General features: G+C 40.0%; 1 protein-coding gene across 1 annotated transcript in view; it reads right to left on the bottom strand.

Moving 5' to 3' along the window:
- LOC120860715 (zinc transporter 8-like) overlaps window positions 1-7,870 on the bottom strand; it is a 39,709-nt gene extending 31,839 nt beyond the window's left edge. Inside the window, exon 1 of the mRNA XM_040236462.1 lies at window positions 7,800-7,870. Within this exon, the coding sequence (XP_040092396.1) occupies window positions 7,800-7,870 (71 nt within the window). The remainder of the gene's footprint in view (window positions 1-7,799) is intronic.
- Window positions 7,871-14,627: the final 6,757 nt, after the last annotated feature.

Below are 14,627 nucleotides of genomic sequence, written 5' to 3'. Positions count from 1 at the left end.
GTCTCCTTCAGAATGGACTGGTTGGATCTCCTTGCAGTCCAAGGGACTCAAGAGTCTTCTACAACACCACAGTTCAAAAGCATCAATTCTTCAGCACTCAGCTTTCTTCACAGTCCAACTCTCACTCCATACACATACTGGAAAAACCATAGCCTTGACTAGATGGACCTTTGTTGGCAAAGTAATGTCTCTACTTTTCAATATGCTATCTAGGTTGGTCATAACTTTCCTTCCAAGGAGTAAGCGTCTTTTAATTTCATGGCTGCAATCACCATCTGCAGTGATTTTGGAGCCCCCCCAAATAAAGTCTGACACTGTTTCCACTGTTTCCCCAGCTATTTCCCATGAAGTGATGGGACCAGATGCCATGATCATTGTTTTCTGAATGTTGAGCTTTAAGCCAACTTTTTCACTCTCCTCTTTCACTTTCATCAAGAGGCTTTTTAGTTCCTTTTTACTTTCTGCCATAAGGGTGGTGTCATCTGCGTGTCTGAGGTTATTGATATTTCTCCCGGCAATCTTGATTCCAGCTTGTGCTTCTTGCAACCTAGCATTTCTCATGATGTACTCTGCATATAAGTTAAATAAGCAGGATGACAATGTACAGCCTTGACGTAGTCCTTTTCCTGTTTGGAACCAGTCTGTTGTTCCATGTCCAGGTCTAACTCTTGCTTCCTGACCTGCATACAGGTTTCTCAAGAGGCAGGTCAGGTGGTCTGGTATTCCCATCTCTTTCAGAATTTTCCACAGTTTCTTGTGATCCACACAGTCAAAGGCTTTGGCATAGTCAAGAAAGCAGAAATAGATGTTTTTCTGGAACTCTCTTGCTTTTTCCATGATCCAGCAGATGTTGGCAATTTGATCTTTGGTTCCTCTGCCTTTTCTAAAACCAGCTTGAACATCTGGAAGTTCACGGTTCACATATTGCTGAAGCCTGGCTTGGAGAATTTTGAGCAATACTTTACTAGCGTGTGAGATGAGTGCAATTGTGTGGTAGTGTGAGCATTCTACATATTCATTATAGAAAAACTGGAATTACAAAAAGGTACAAAACAGAGGGGAAAATCACTAATAAACATACTTCCAAGAGACAAATATTACTGATAGTTTTTGTGTAGCTTTGTAATACATAAATGCACTTTTTTTTACTTAGTTGTTGCTGTCGTTCTCTCACTAAGTTGTGTCCAACAGTTTGTGACCCCATGGACTGTAGCACCCCAGGCTCCTCTGTCCTCCACCATCTCCTGGAGTTTGCTCAAATTCATGTCCATTGAGTCGGTGATAGTATCTAACCATCTCATCCTCTGCCACACCCTTCTCCTTTTGCCTTCAGTCTTTCCCAGCATAAGGGTCTTTTCCAGTGAGTCAGCTCTTCAGATCAGGTAACCAAAGTATTGGAGCTTCAGCTTCAGTATCAGTCTTTCCAATGAATAGTCAGGGTTGATGTCCTTTAAGATTGACTGGTTTGATCTTGCAGCCTCTCAAGGGAGCTCTCAAGAGTCTTCTCCAGCACCACAATCTGAAAGCATCAGTTCTTCAGCACTCAGCCTCTTTGTGGTCCATCTCTCACGTCCGTACATGACTATTGGAAAACCCGTAGCCATGACTAAGCCTGCTAGGGCTTCCCTGGCGGCTCAGATGGTAACGAATCTGGCTACAATGCAGGAGACCCGGGTTCGATCTCTAGTTCAGGAAGATCCTCTGGAGAAGGAAATGGCAGCCCACTCCAGGATTCTTGCCTGGACGACTCAATGGAAAGAGGAGCCTGGCAGGCTATAGTCCACAGGAGAAGATTCAGACATAACTGGGAGACTCACACTTTCACTTTCTTTGACTATACAGACCTTTGTTGGCAAAGTGTTGTCTCTGCTTTTTAATATGATGTCTAGATTCCTCACAGCTTGTCTTCCAAAGAGCAAGTTGCCTTCTAATTTCATGGCTGCAGTCACCATCCACAGTGATTTTGGAGCCCAAGAAAATAAATCTGTCACTGTTTCCACTTTTTCCCTTTCTATTTTCCATGCACTGATGGGACTGGATGCCATGATCTTAGTTTTTTGACTGTTGAGTTTCAAGCCAGTGTTTTCACCCACTTCTTTCACCTTTATTAAGAGGCTCTGTAGTTCCTCTTCACTTTCTGCCATTAGAGTGATAATATCTGCATATCTTGAGGTTGTTGATATTTTGCCCAGAAGTGTTGATTTCAACTTGTGATTCATCCAGCCTGGCATTTTGTATGATGTACTCTGCATACAAGTTAAATAAGCAGGATGACAATATACAGCCTTGACGTATTCCTTTCCCAATTTTGAACCAGTCAATTGTTCCATGTCTAGTTCTAACTATAGCAATAGTTAGAAGCATCTTCTAACTATTTAACTTCCTGTTAAATAGTTAATAGTCTAACTTCCTGTTTCTCAGGAGACAAATAAAGTAGTCTGATATTCCCATCTGTTTAAGAATTTTTCAGAATTTGTTGTGATTCACTTTTTTCTTAGAGTTCATATTAATGAGAATGTTTTCATTGCAAGTACAGAAAACGAAGCTCATGCTAGGTAGGTCAATATCTGGGAATTCTTGGTTTTGCAGCTGAAAACATCTAGAGGCATCAGGCCTGATTTATCAAAGCTCCAGAGCCATTGCTCTGCAGTTCTCTACTACTCTTTTACTGCAGGCTTAATTTTTATCATAAAGTGGAAGGAATAGTTGCCCAAGGTAATCAGGACTCTGTACTTGTGTTTTATTATACAGGGAGAAAGAGTGTTCATTCTCCCAACTGCTAAACAGGAGTCCTGAGTTGCATGCTGATTTGGCCTGCCTTTAAAGCCAGAGGAATATGGATGGGCTAATTGGCTTAGACCTTGTTACAGCCAGAAGACTGGCTAAACCCAACACACTGACTCCTAGAGCTGAGAGGGGTAAACTCCACCCAGGTCACATGACTGAAACTCAGTGGAGGTGGGCTGGGGATTCCACCAAAGATACAGCTTTGGGACCTGATTTTTAGCTGTGTATATTATTAACATTTTTTCAATTTATTAAATATTCTGCATCATTAGTTCAATATAGAGAATATTATACTTAGTATAATATTTCTTAAAATTGAATAATTGACTCTTCTAATTATTTGCTTGTATAAGCTCTGCTGTGATTCATATCCTTATATTTAATCTTTACTCAATAGATTATTATTTCCTCAAAATGTAATCCTGAAAGGGGAATTACTTGGTTAAAGAATATCTACATTTTTAAGGAATTTCATGTATGTTGACAAATTGGCTTCAGAGTGTTTTTGCTGGTGATGTTAATAGCACTCAGTATTTTGAAGAATTCTAAATAATCTAATTGGAATAAGAACCATTTGGCAAAAGACACATATAGTTCCTATATCTATAGATTTTCACCTTTGTAATGTGATACACACTGATAATTAGCAGCCGTATAGCATAGTACTGTTAGTCACCAATGGTCATTGACTCAGAGGAGCCAGAGAATTAATAGGAGAGCATGGTGGTTTCCTTTTGCTTTGTGCTGAGAAGGCAGTGTGAGAGGGACAGGGTCACCAAATGTTCTGGCATTGTTCGTATGACCACTGGTTACTTCGCTTTATTTTCTGTTTTTCATAACCTTGTAGGCAGAGAAAATCAGGGGGTGAGTGAACTTACCTTGGATCATTTTTGAAGGCAGAGCATGACAGGACCACTACCAGAGGCACAGCCTGTGTGCAATGCCACAGAGGAAAAGTGCACAAAACCTGGCCGGTTTTTACTTTTAATACGACTACCTTGTCCTAGACAAGGACAGGAGCTGTGATTTTTTCTTGAAGCACTAAGCCAGAAATCCACAAGTGGTACTGAACTTGGAAGCAGTGTGTGTTCATGCATGTATATGAATGTGTTTTATGGGGAGAGGCAGGAACCCACCACCTTCACTGAACTCCCCAAAGGGTCTACAGTTCCAAAAGCAGTTAAAAACCGAAGTTAAAATATACTCCTCATCGTCTCATAAGACCAAAGTGATCTATCTCTAGACGTAGGACAGGCCTTCAATCTGAAAGTGATGCAAATTCTAAGAATTTTAAAACATCGGTTCTAGAAAGCAAATGCTAGAATATATAAAAAAAAATGAAATGTGAATCTGTCAAGGAGTAAATCACCAGAATTCCCACCCATTCAAATATGACTGAGGCTTTGAAGAGCAGGAGCAATAGGGTAGAGCAAAGAAATTTACTGTAGTTTCAAAGAGAAAAAAAAAAAAAAAGGCAGGCCGGGGGTGGGGGGGATGGTAGGTAGAAACAGAGAAGAAAAATAACGAAATATTAGAAAATTTGACATCAGTAGCCTAGAACTTTGACTTCATCCCTTTAAAAAGGAATTAAAGAGTGGAGCTTTATTTTGTGACCCCAGAGAATTTTTTTTTTTGTGTCTTATTTTCATTTGGTTTTAGAGGTTAAAGGTTTTTATTTCTATACCTTTGAAGTGGAACTGGTAATATTGGGCTGGCCAAATAGATTTTTCAACATTTTTGGCCAACTAGATAATTTTTTAACTTCTTATTTATACGTTGACTACATAAAATCACTTTGTTTTTGTACTCTAACATTACTTTTCCTGAGAACCTCAAATCGCTAGTCCTCTTGGGAGAGGAAATAGAAGCTTAGGTCGCACCATGGCATTTCAACCGCTTCATGTATTCATCCATTCAACAAATGTATTGCATGTCTACCATACATCTGCCCCATCAAAGGTGCTAAAGATACCGTGTCCTTGATACAAACAAAGCTCCTGATCTAAGAAGCTTTATGTCCTAGCAGAGGGGGGACATGGCAAACCAGCAGACAGTAACAGAGGCTGTGTGGTATCATGGGCAGTGACTGAGAGAGGAAAGGTTAAAAAGAGTGGTATATGGGAAAGTTGAGAGACTATAGATGTAAGTGTTTTAATTAAGCACTTCAAGCTATTGAGAGTGACTGGTTTTCAAAGTTTAGCTTTAAATAAGTAATACAGTCACTCAAAACAATTTTCCACCCATCTCACTGAAACCTTATATATATTTATATCCAAATAGGCTGCTTCCCTGGTGGCTCAGTTAGTAAAGAATCTGCCTGCAATGCAGGAGACTCCAGTTGGATTCCTGGGATGGGAAGATCCCCTGGAGAAAGGATAGGCTGCCTGCTCCAGTATTCTTGGGCTTCCCTGCTGGCTCAGACAGTAAAGAATCCACCTGTAATGCAGGAGATCTGGTCTTGATCCCTGGCTTGGGAAGATCCCCTGGAAAAGGGAATGGATACCCACTCCAGTATTCTTGCCTAGAGAATCCCCATGGACAGAGGAGCCTGGTGGGCTACAGACCATGGGGTCACAAAGAGCTGGACATGACTGAGCAACTAATCTGATATCCAAATAGAGCTTCCCTGGTGGTTCAGATGATGAAGAAATCTGCCTACAATGCAGGAGACCCGGGTTTGATCCAATCCCTGGGCTAGGAAGTTCCCCTGGAGAAGAGAATGGCACCCACCCCAGTATTCTTGTCTGGAGAATCCCATGGACAGAGAAGACTGGCAGTCTACAATCCATGGGGTTGCAAAAGTCAGACTGGACTGAGCGACTAACACACACTCAAACAACCATCACCACAATCTAATTTAGAACATTTTCATCACCCCCAAAAGAAATTCCATACCCAGCAAATCCCCAATCTTCTCACACACAGTACTACCTCAAGAAACCACTAGTCTACTTTCTGTCTTTATAAAATTGCCTATTCTGGATATTTTCTATAAAGAGAATCATACATTATGTAGTTTTGTGACCGGCTTCTCTCATTTAGCATAATGCTTTCAAGGTTTATTCATGTTATAGCAAATATCAGTACATTAGTACTTTCTTGCTTTGTGTTTAGTGTGTCTGCAGGAGAGTGGGAAGGGAGGGGAACAGAATTTACAAACAGGAGGTGTGAGTCCACATCCCTGCTATAATCAGACATCCAGCCTTAAGAATGGTATTTATTCTCTTTGGAATTCCCTTTCCTATGTGGCAAAATGAGGGATTAGGATAAATAATGTTATGTAGGTTCAAGTGTCTTTGGGTTTTTTGTTTGTTTGTTTTTGGCAGCACCCATGTGGCTTGTGGAATCTTAGTTCCCCCACCAGGCTCTAACCTTGGGAGAATCAGGCCATAAGAACAGAGAGCTACACGTCTTTCCCTTAGAGGACTGATACTACCTCAGCTAAAAGTTTCCTTGGCAGTGAAAACAAGGAGTCCTATAGGTTCTATTGTTTCTATTTGAAAAGAAAGTAAAAATGAGCTTGACAGTTTTTATCATCACTGTATCCTGAAAACTGTGCCCATATATGAGGTAAATGAGACCCCCTAACCATAAACCGTTGCTTTATTTGCATCACAGAGGGCTAAATGGTCTATTTTAATGAGAAGGGAAATACTATTAATTCCATCATGTAGAGATGCTCTATTAATAGTGTCCATAGTGTTAACAATTTGTTGTTTAAAATTTCTGCTGACCTAACATGAGGCTTTATTGTTTATGATCTCAATAAATCACATCTAACATTATTTTCCAAGAAAAATAATTCTTACAATATGAGATAATGTGCTAGATTCTTTGTTGTATACTTTTTAAGCAAAGTTATAAATATCCTAAGGAAAAGTCCCTTTGCAGTTGCTCAAATATTTGATGCTATCAAACACAATACCACTACTCTTTGGAATATTAATTTGGCTTCATGAAATGCACAAAAACATTAAACATACTATTATGGGTATGTATTCTCTTAAATTCCACTCCTAACATAAATCTTTTTCAGATTCTCATTCATTAATCTATGTATTCTGAGTATGTTTCTCTTGGATTGAATTCCCCAAACGCATCAAAATCTCCTTCTTATTTGCCTCTATCTTTACCAGGAAATTACCTCAATCAGGCAAACTTTTGTAACCCTACCCGCTATGTAGGGTTTCCCTAACTTTACTCTAACTCCTTTTTCTGTTTCAATTCTCAGTCTATCACTGCTGAAAAGCTTTCTCTGGCTCCCAAAGTCCAGCAAAGACCTAGGTTCCCTTGAGATATTCTTACTGAACGCTCCTAGAATAAACACATGCCATTTTGTAATTGCCTATTTCTCAAACACATTCTATATTAGACTCAAACTTTCAAGAAGACAGAGATCTGTGACTAGGAATGTTTCTGTTTCATTATATATCCAGATGTGTTCAACCAATAATTGCTAAATAAGGGGGAAATGAATGAATACATTGCACTTGGCACTGTGGAAGATAATAAAAAGAACTAGAGCTAGGTAGAACATTAAACTCAGCGGTATTTATTCTAGGTGTGAATATTTGATAATGATATTATATAATTAAGGAAACAGCAATTAAGATCAGGGTAACCACAATTTGCCACATAGTTGGAAAAAACCTTAATTCTTTCTAAATATAATTTACTAAAATTTACCATCTTAAGAGTAGGAATAATTGAGGGAAAGAAAGGTAAACACATTAGATTGTATATATCAAATTTTAAAGAAAATCTACAGATAAAAATATATTAATAAGATGTATCCTTCATGCACTCAGGATATGTAAGGAATCAAATCAACTATACAGAGTACGACCTTTTCAGAATATAAATTATACAAGTCAATCAACAGTTGATAAAATTTTGCAAAATGCCCCTGGGTTGCAACAGCAGAAGTCTCCAAGTCTGAAGCAGTAGGATCTAGGAACTTTGTGAATATTCAAGACACAGAAAATTGTGAAGCAGAATCAGATGTCTGTTACCTGTCTAGTGTGAAGGCGTACATCTTGGTGGCTTTGTCATTCACGAGGTAAGTTCTTTCAAGAAACTCCATGGTGGCCAGGATAAAAGCTTTGGCTGTTGCTGTTATTGTTGTTGTGTCAGTGGCTGCTGATCTTTAACCCACTGTCCAGTTTTGGAAGAGAAGCAGCGTTACAGTTATTCTCACACTTTCCAAAGGAAAAATGAAAAGACTTCCGGGATTACAGTAAGAAGCCTCCCACATCAATGTTCTTGATAGATCTGCTAAAATTATACTCTGTTTGAAATATCACCTGGCCTCATTCTCTCACACAGAGAAACTTGTTTCCTGCAGGTAGGAACATATGGAGTGTGAGTGTGTGTGTGTGTGTGAGTGTGTGTGAGTGTGAGTGTGTGTGTGTGTGTGTGTGTGTGTACTTCCCATGATATCTGATTCTGTTGTGCTTTCTGGAAGGTAGAGGAGCTCAAGGGTCAACTACTAATTGTTGATGTAGGGGGTTGGTCTTCAGAGTACACCTGAGTGAGCTGCAAACAGTGACCTTCTGTATGGTACTATTCCCCACCCTCCTTTCCATTTTCTTTTTCTTCAGTGGTGAGTGGGGAGGTCTCTCTCCGAACTTAAAATCATCTCTCCTGGGATTTAGTTCTGAAATGCCCTCTAAGCAGCTGTCACGATTTACTTCTCTTCTCTTCTAGGACCATTTGGGGATTTCACTACTGAAGCGAAGACATGGGTGGTTAGTCACTGAAATCCGTAATCTGAAACAGTTCCTAGTGCGGCAGCTTTGAAACCCTTTTGACAGGCAGGAGGAGGGCAGTCTCAGCTTCTAAATAAATAGCAACCCTCAGTCACACAAGAACTAGAATGATCTGTGCTCTGCATGGCCAGGGGGCCCTTGGCTGAGGATAAAAGACGGGCCCAAGCCGATCCTACCAGGCAAACCCATCACAGATCTTAGAAATGGAGTCTTCTCACTTGATCTCAAGAGAACTTCAATCTCCAAATTCCTGTGAATTGACCTTTTATTTCATGACAAAGAAATTTCCAAATAAGAGAAAGGACCATGGCCCAAGGACAACAGCCTGGTCACACAGCAGACCTTTACGTGTGAGCCAAACACCACCCAAGAACTATGGAGGTGCACGCAGGGGCAGGTGAGGGCAAAGTGGAGAAGAGGGCATAGACCCTCCACCTCTGAGTCCTGAGCTCCTTCTCCCTCTGTCAAGACCAATTCCCTAATGAGAAAACTCAGAGTGGTGTAGCCCTGGAGTAGCCCAGTGGCCCAGCACCCTGGGGATTTACCCATGTTACTGAGCAGAGATCTCCCGCCATTAAATCAATATTATCTCCTGGAAGGAGAGTGGAATTCAATGGCAATGACTATAGACTATAGTGAGGGGAGAAGTCACCTTTCACTGAGTGGCTGAGGTTTCCTATGACATCTGCCGTAAAGCTGTACGTCTTGTCTCTTTTAAGCTTTCAAACACTCTCCTCTCTAACATGAATTCTAAGGTCTCTTCATGTGGCCCCACTGCCTACCTGATCATTAACTTTGCTCTGACAGATGGAAATCAGAGAAATGGCTCTGGGAGGCCATTTTTCTTCACAGGAGAAATTCTGGGTCTGGTGTTAAAGTATTTCCTTCTCTTACATCCTTATTCTTAACTTTGCAAAATAATAGGCTATTCTATGGATGCAGAAGTAAGAAATGAGGAAAGAATGACTAATCGATCATGTGACCTGTTGCCATAGTTTACAGCTTGAATCATTTGTGAGTAGTTTCTAGCACATAATAAAAGAAAGAGAATTCAAGTGAATGAGTATCAAAAAAAGTGAAACAACTACTTAAAACCAGGCTGAAATCCCTTAAAGATAAGTGCCAAGAAGAGGAGATAAGTATTATTCAAATGCAGGAATTAGAGTATTTAGCTATAGCCTTCAACAGAGCAAAAAGCAATCTGAAAGTTTGAGGTTTCACATGATGAGTTTGGTGGCTGGCACGCATACAGATGCACAGATATATTTGTACCTGTTTGTGATTCCATGGGCCTTCCCTGGTGGTTCAGAGAGTAAAGAATCTGCCTGCAGTGCAGGAGATCTGAGTTCATGATTCCATGAGTATGGAAATATATACATACACAGTTACTAATATGAATTGCCAGTGAGAAGAGGATAGCATAGGGATATGTGAGAAGGACAGAGTAGAGCTGATATAGACAGGGTAAGGTGGAAGTGGGGAAAGAGAAAACGGGGATCCAAGCAAAAAAAAAGGTGAGAAAAAAGTGTATTCTATGATCGCTCATGAGTTGAAGTATATAAAATTGCCATTTTTGTAGACCCAGCAGTTTCATATGATTTTATTAAATATATATGCATGTGTGTGTGTGTGTGTGTGTGTGTGTGTTAGTCACTCAGTTGTGTCTGACTCTTTGCAACCCCATGGACTGTAGCGTGCAGGGCTCCTCTACCTATGGAATTCTCCAGGCAAGATTACTGGAGTGGGTTGCATTTCCTTCTCCAGGGGATCTTCCCCACCCAGGGATCCAATGTGGGTCTCCCACATTGCAGGCAGTCTCTTCACCGTCTGAGCCGTACTGAGTATCCATACTTCTAAAATGCATGTGTGTGCATGTGTGACACATTTAAAAATAAGAAGTTAAGTGTGCACATACTTTTAAAGTACTGGGAAATTAGGTAGTATTTTCATCAAAGGTTTGTGAATTCCCAAGTACTACCCTTGACGATAATTACCTGACTGTAAATCAAAGCTTCTGGTATAAGTAGCATAACAGCAGGGAATAGTGGATTACAACAAATAAAATTTTCATATTAAAGAAAGGTTTTGCTGCTGTAAACTTAGATGTAAAGTTATGATCAAGAATTGCATTCATGTTATGTAAAATATTCACCTATTGATTATTTTATCTTATAAACCCCTTTTAAACTGCACCATAATTCCCCTTCCCCCAATATGTTGTCAGTGTGTTGTTTATGAAAAATGTCCCACCCTCCTCGACTAACCTCTGGCCCACTCAGGCCTGCACAGACCACTAGGGGTTAATGGCCCAAATCGGATGCCACTCCACGTGAGTCACAAAATACGTATTTGGAAAGCAACACAGATCAAAAAAGAAAACCTCCTATCTTGTTGACAGTTGGTTTTGGTGGGCATTTTGCTGCTTATCCCAGTTTCCTAGGCAACCGGCTTTCAAACCATCCTGAATTACAGGTTGTCCTCTCCGCCCACTCTCTATCACAAGCTTGTAGCAACTGAAGGGGCAAAATGCAATTTATAACAGTTAACTCTGGGAATAAATATTCTATCAGCGACAAGAACGTAACTGACACAACCAAAGATCTGGTTCTGCTCCCCAATGCTAGCTGCTGTCAACAAAAATTTCTTAATAGGATTTTACACGTGGTAGCTAACACATCTGGAAAAATAATTTACACGTGTGTCTTACACTTGGTTTACTATTTTACTTGCAGAAAGGAGGTGTGTACGCACAAGCATTGTAATCATCCCTACACACCAAAGTACTGAGTTCTCACAATCTGTCTTCCCCAAATTTAAATTCTTATTTCAACAACACTCATGTTGTTTGCATATAACTGTTCCTTACAAAGACATATGCAAATGTACTTGTTTTTAAATACAAATGTTGATTTTTGCTCTGTTTGTATCCTTGTTGTTTGTGTGTAGAGGCAGTGGAATGGAGTGATTTTGTTTGTTTTTTAATTTCTCTTGCCTCCTTGACCAGACAGTGTCCTACCCCACAGAAACAATAGCTTTGATTTCTGTCACCATTGATTAGTTCCACCTGTTTTTGAACTTCATAAAAATGGAATCAAATGGTATTGACAGTGTCCAATATTTTGTATATGGTTTCCTTCTCTCAACATAATGTTTTGGGGATTCATGCATCAGAGTGGTTTAATGTATGGACTTTCAAATGTATGCGTGCTAAGTCGGTTCAGTCATGTCTGACTCTTTGCGACCCCTTGGACTGTAGCCCTCGAGGCTCCTCTGTCTATTCAAATGTATACACAGACTTAGTTTTGGTTTCTGGTTTGACCCTTTTCTTCTTTCCTTGAACAAGTTTTCTGACCTCTGTGGTTTTCATTTCTCATCTGTAAAATGAGGACATTATTTAGGATCTATCTTACAGAGTTCTTATGAAGAGTAAAAGAGATACTGTGTATAACAGTACTCCATGTAGTATCTACCATGTAACCAATTTTATCTAGATATGAGCTGCTATGTAATTGGCCATGTCTAAAGAGGAGAGTGAAAAAGTTGGCTTAAAGCTCAACATTCAGAAAACGAAGATCATGGTATCTGGGCCCATCACTTCATGGGAAATAGATGGGGAACAGTGGAAACAGTGTCAGACTTTATCTTCTGGGGCTCCAAAATCACTGTAGATGAAATTAAAAGACACTTACTTCTTGGAAGAAAAGCTATGACCAACCTAGATAGCATATTGAAAAGCAGAAACATTACTTTGCCAACAAAGGTCCGTCTAGTCAAGGCTATGGTTTTTCCAGTGGTCATGTATGGATGTGAGAGTTGGACTGTGAAGAAGGCTGAGTGCTGAAGAATTGATGTTTTTGAACTGTGGTGTTGGAAAAGACTCTTGAGAGTCCCTTGGACTGCAAGGAGATCCAACCAGTCCATTCTAAAGGAGATCAGTCCTGGGTGTTCTTTGGAAAGAATGATGCTAAAGCTGAAACTCCAATACTTTGGCCACCTCATGGGAAGAGTTGACTCATTAGAAAAGACTCTGATGCTGGGAGGTATTGGGGGCAGGAGGAAAAGGGGATGACAGAAGATGAGATGGCTGGATGGCATCACCGACTCAATGGACGTGAGTGTGAGTGAACTCCGGGAGTTGGTGATGGACAGGGAGGCCTGGCATGCTGCGATTCATGGGGTTGCAAAGAGTTGGACACGACTGAGCGACTGAACTGAACTGAAGGATAATACCTTGGCTGTCAAGTAGAAATTGACCCCAGTCTTAGTAGAGGCTAAGAATTACTCAAGGAATGGAAATAGAGGTTTCTGGGAAAAAGACCTGGGAACTTGAACCTGCCATTAGCTGGATGACTCTGAGTAGATGCCTCAAATTCTCGGGCATGAAGTTTCTCAAATAAGAGATTTGTGCTGGCCCTATCCTTCCATGTGGTAGTAGAGTGCCATTAAGTATGTATCCTCAATAAAGAGGACAGAACAGGAGAGAAAACGCAGACTCCATCAATGTAATCACCTACTAAAGATTCTAGACTTAGGCATTCCCACACAGACTATGAAGGTACTATTTTTAGCTTAGCATTTTCTTAGCAAGGTGGTTATAAGGTTATTACTACAGTGTGAGTTTTTCAAAAGTTCCATCCAGGAGCTTGTAAACACACTGGAAATTTAATTGGATTGTATTTTAAAGAACATTCTGAAAATTTCATTTTACTCTAAAGCGAACATGTATAAAAAGCATCTGCCAATATTCCATACTTTACTTGAAAATGTACCGAAAGCCATCTGAGTTTTATATTTTTTCTTGATAAATTGGGACTATATAATTCCTTGGGCAGGGGAGGGGTTCGGGCATTTTTATTTTTAAAGAGATGAGCTGTAACAATGTTCCAGTGCAAATGCAACTTGTATTTGTTGAGGAAAAAAAAGACTTGATAAAATATTGATACTAAAACAATGAAAGAAATATTTTATTAAGTGTGATCGATGTAAATAAATAATACAAAAATAAATAAGCAGTGTTTTAGTGGGGAGAAATATTGAGGCTAGGTGGTTTAGATGTTTACAAAGTGTATATTTTATTGATTAGTCGACATGTCTTATGCTTCCTTTTCCAAGTCTTCTTCAATTTAAACTAGTTAACCCTTAAACGCAACCCCCAAGTTACATATGATTGTGTCTTGCAAACTCTGGGGCAGTTTTCTGCTGGCTTCATATTCTCATCACAGTGCATGTCTCTCTTCTCTATTTTATTTGCGTTGGCAAGCAAGAGAAGGCCCCAGGGACCTAAGCCATGATTTTAAGGTGTTGGAATAAGAAAGGCAAACAAAAGCATGCTTCCTAATATTCCAGCGCCTTGATCTATAAACGCACAGAGCATCACAAAGCACTGAATTCCTAAATCTAAAAAAAAAAAAAAACAAGAGAGGGAGAAGGAAAGACAGCCCTCTTTCATTATCTAGAATGCCTCCATTTAATTTTCATGAGCACAGTTTACTTTACTTTCCTTTAGTGAAGTCTTGAGGGGCTGATAATTCGTCCTAGGAGAAGGATCTTCACAGCAAGTCCCCAGATGAATGCCAAGAGAGCAAAGGCATAGTTCATCTTCTCCTCCAAATTGTGAAGCCTGGATTTATTTGACTCGAGGCTGACAAGCCTGCCTCTCAGAAGATAGTCTAGGAGACAAGACAAAAGCCGCCTCAAAGCTTTCCCCTGAAAGCCTGAGCCATTGCTTTTTACATCAAACTCAAAGTGCATCAGGGGACAGCAGCTGGGTTTTCTGCTTGGAAGCGCAACTACAGGGCATCTCAGCTAACTCATCTCTTCTTTTGGTATTAGTAAATTTGCATCCATTGAATCCACATTTTTAAGTGCTTCTAATCCAATTGTGGCAAATCTCACCACCACCGCCAGGGTAGGAGTCCTTTGAAGCTGCATCCAGAATAGCAAGTGAGGCATCCTATTACCTTTTGCACCCCAAGACTCGCTATTCATTCACCCAAATATTGTTAGTGAGAACTGATGGGAATTTCCATTTCCTTCACAGTCAGCTAACTCTGAAAAAGAGGAAAAAATATA

Source organism: Oryx dammah, unplaced genomic scaffold (genome assembly GCF_014754425.2).
Source record: "Oryx dammah isolate SB20612 unplaced genomic scaffold, SCBI_Odam_1.1 HiC_scaffold_11164, whole genome shotgun sequence".
NCBI classification, from domain to species: Eukaryota; Metazoa; Chordata; class Mammalia; order Artiodactyla; family Bovidae; genus Oryx; species Oryx dammah.
Note: the sequence above shows the minus strand (reverse complement) of the source record. Positions and strands in the feature narration are given on the sequence as shown.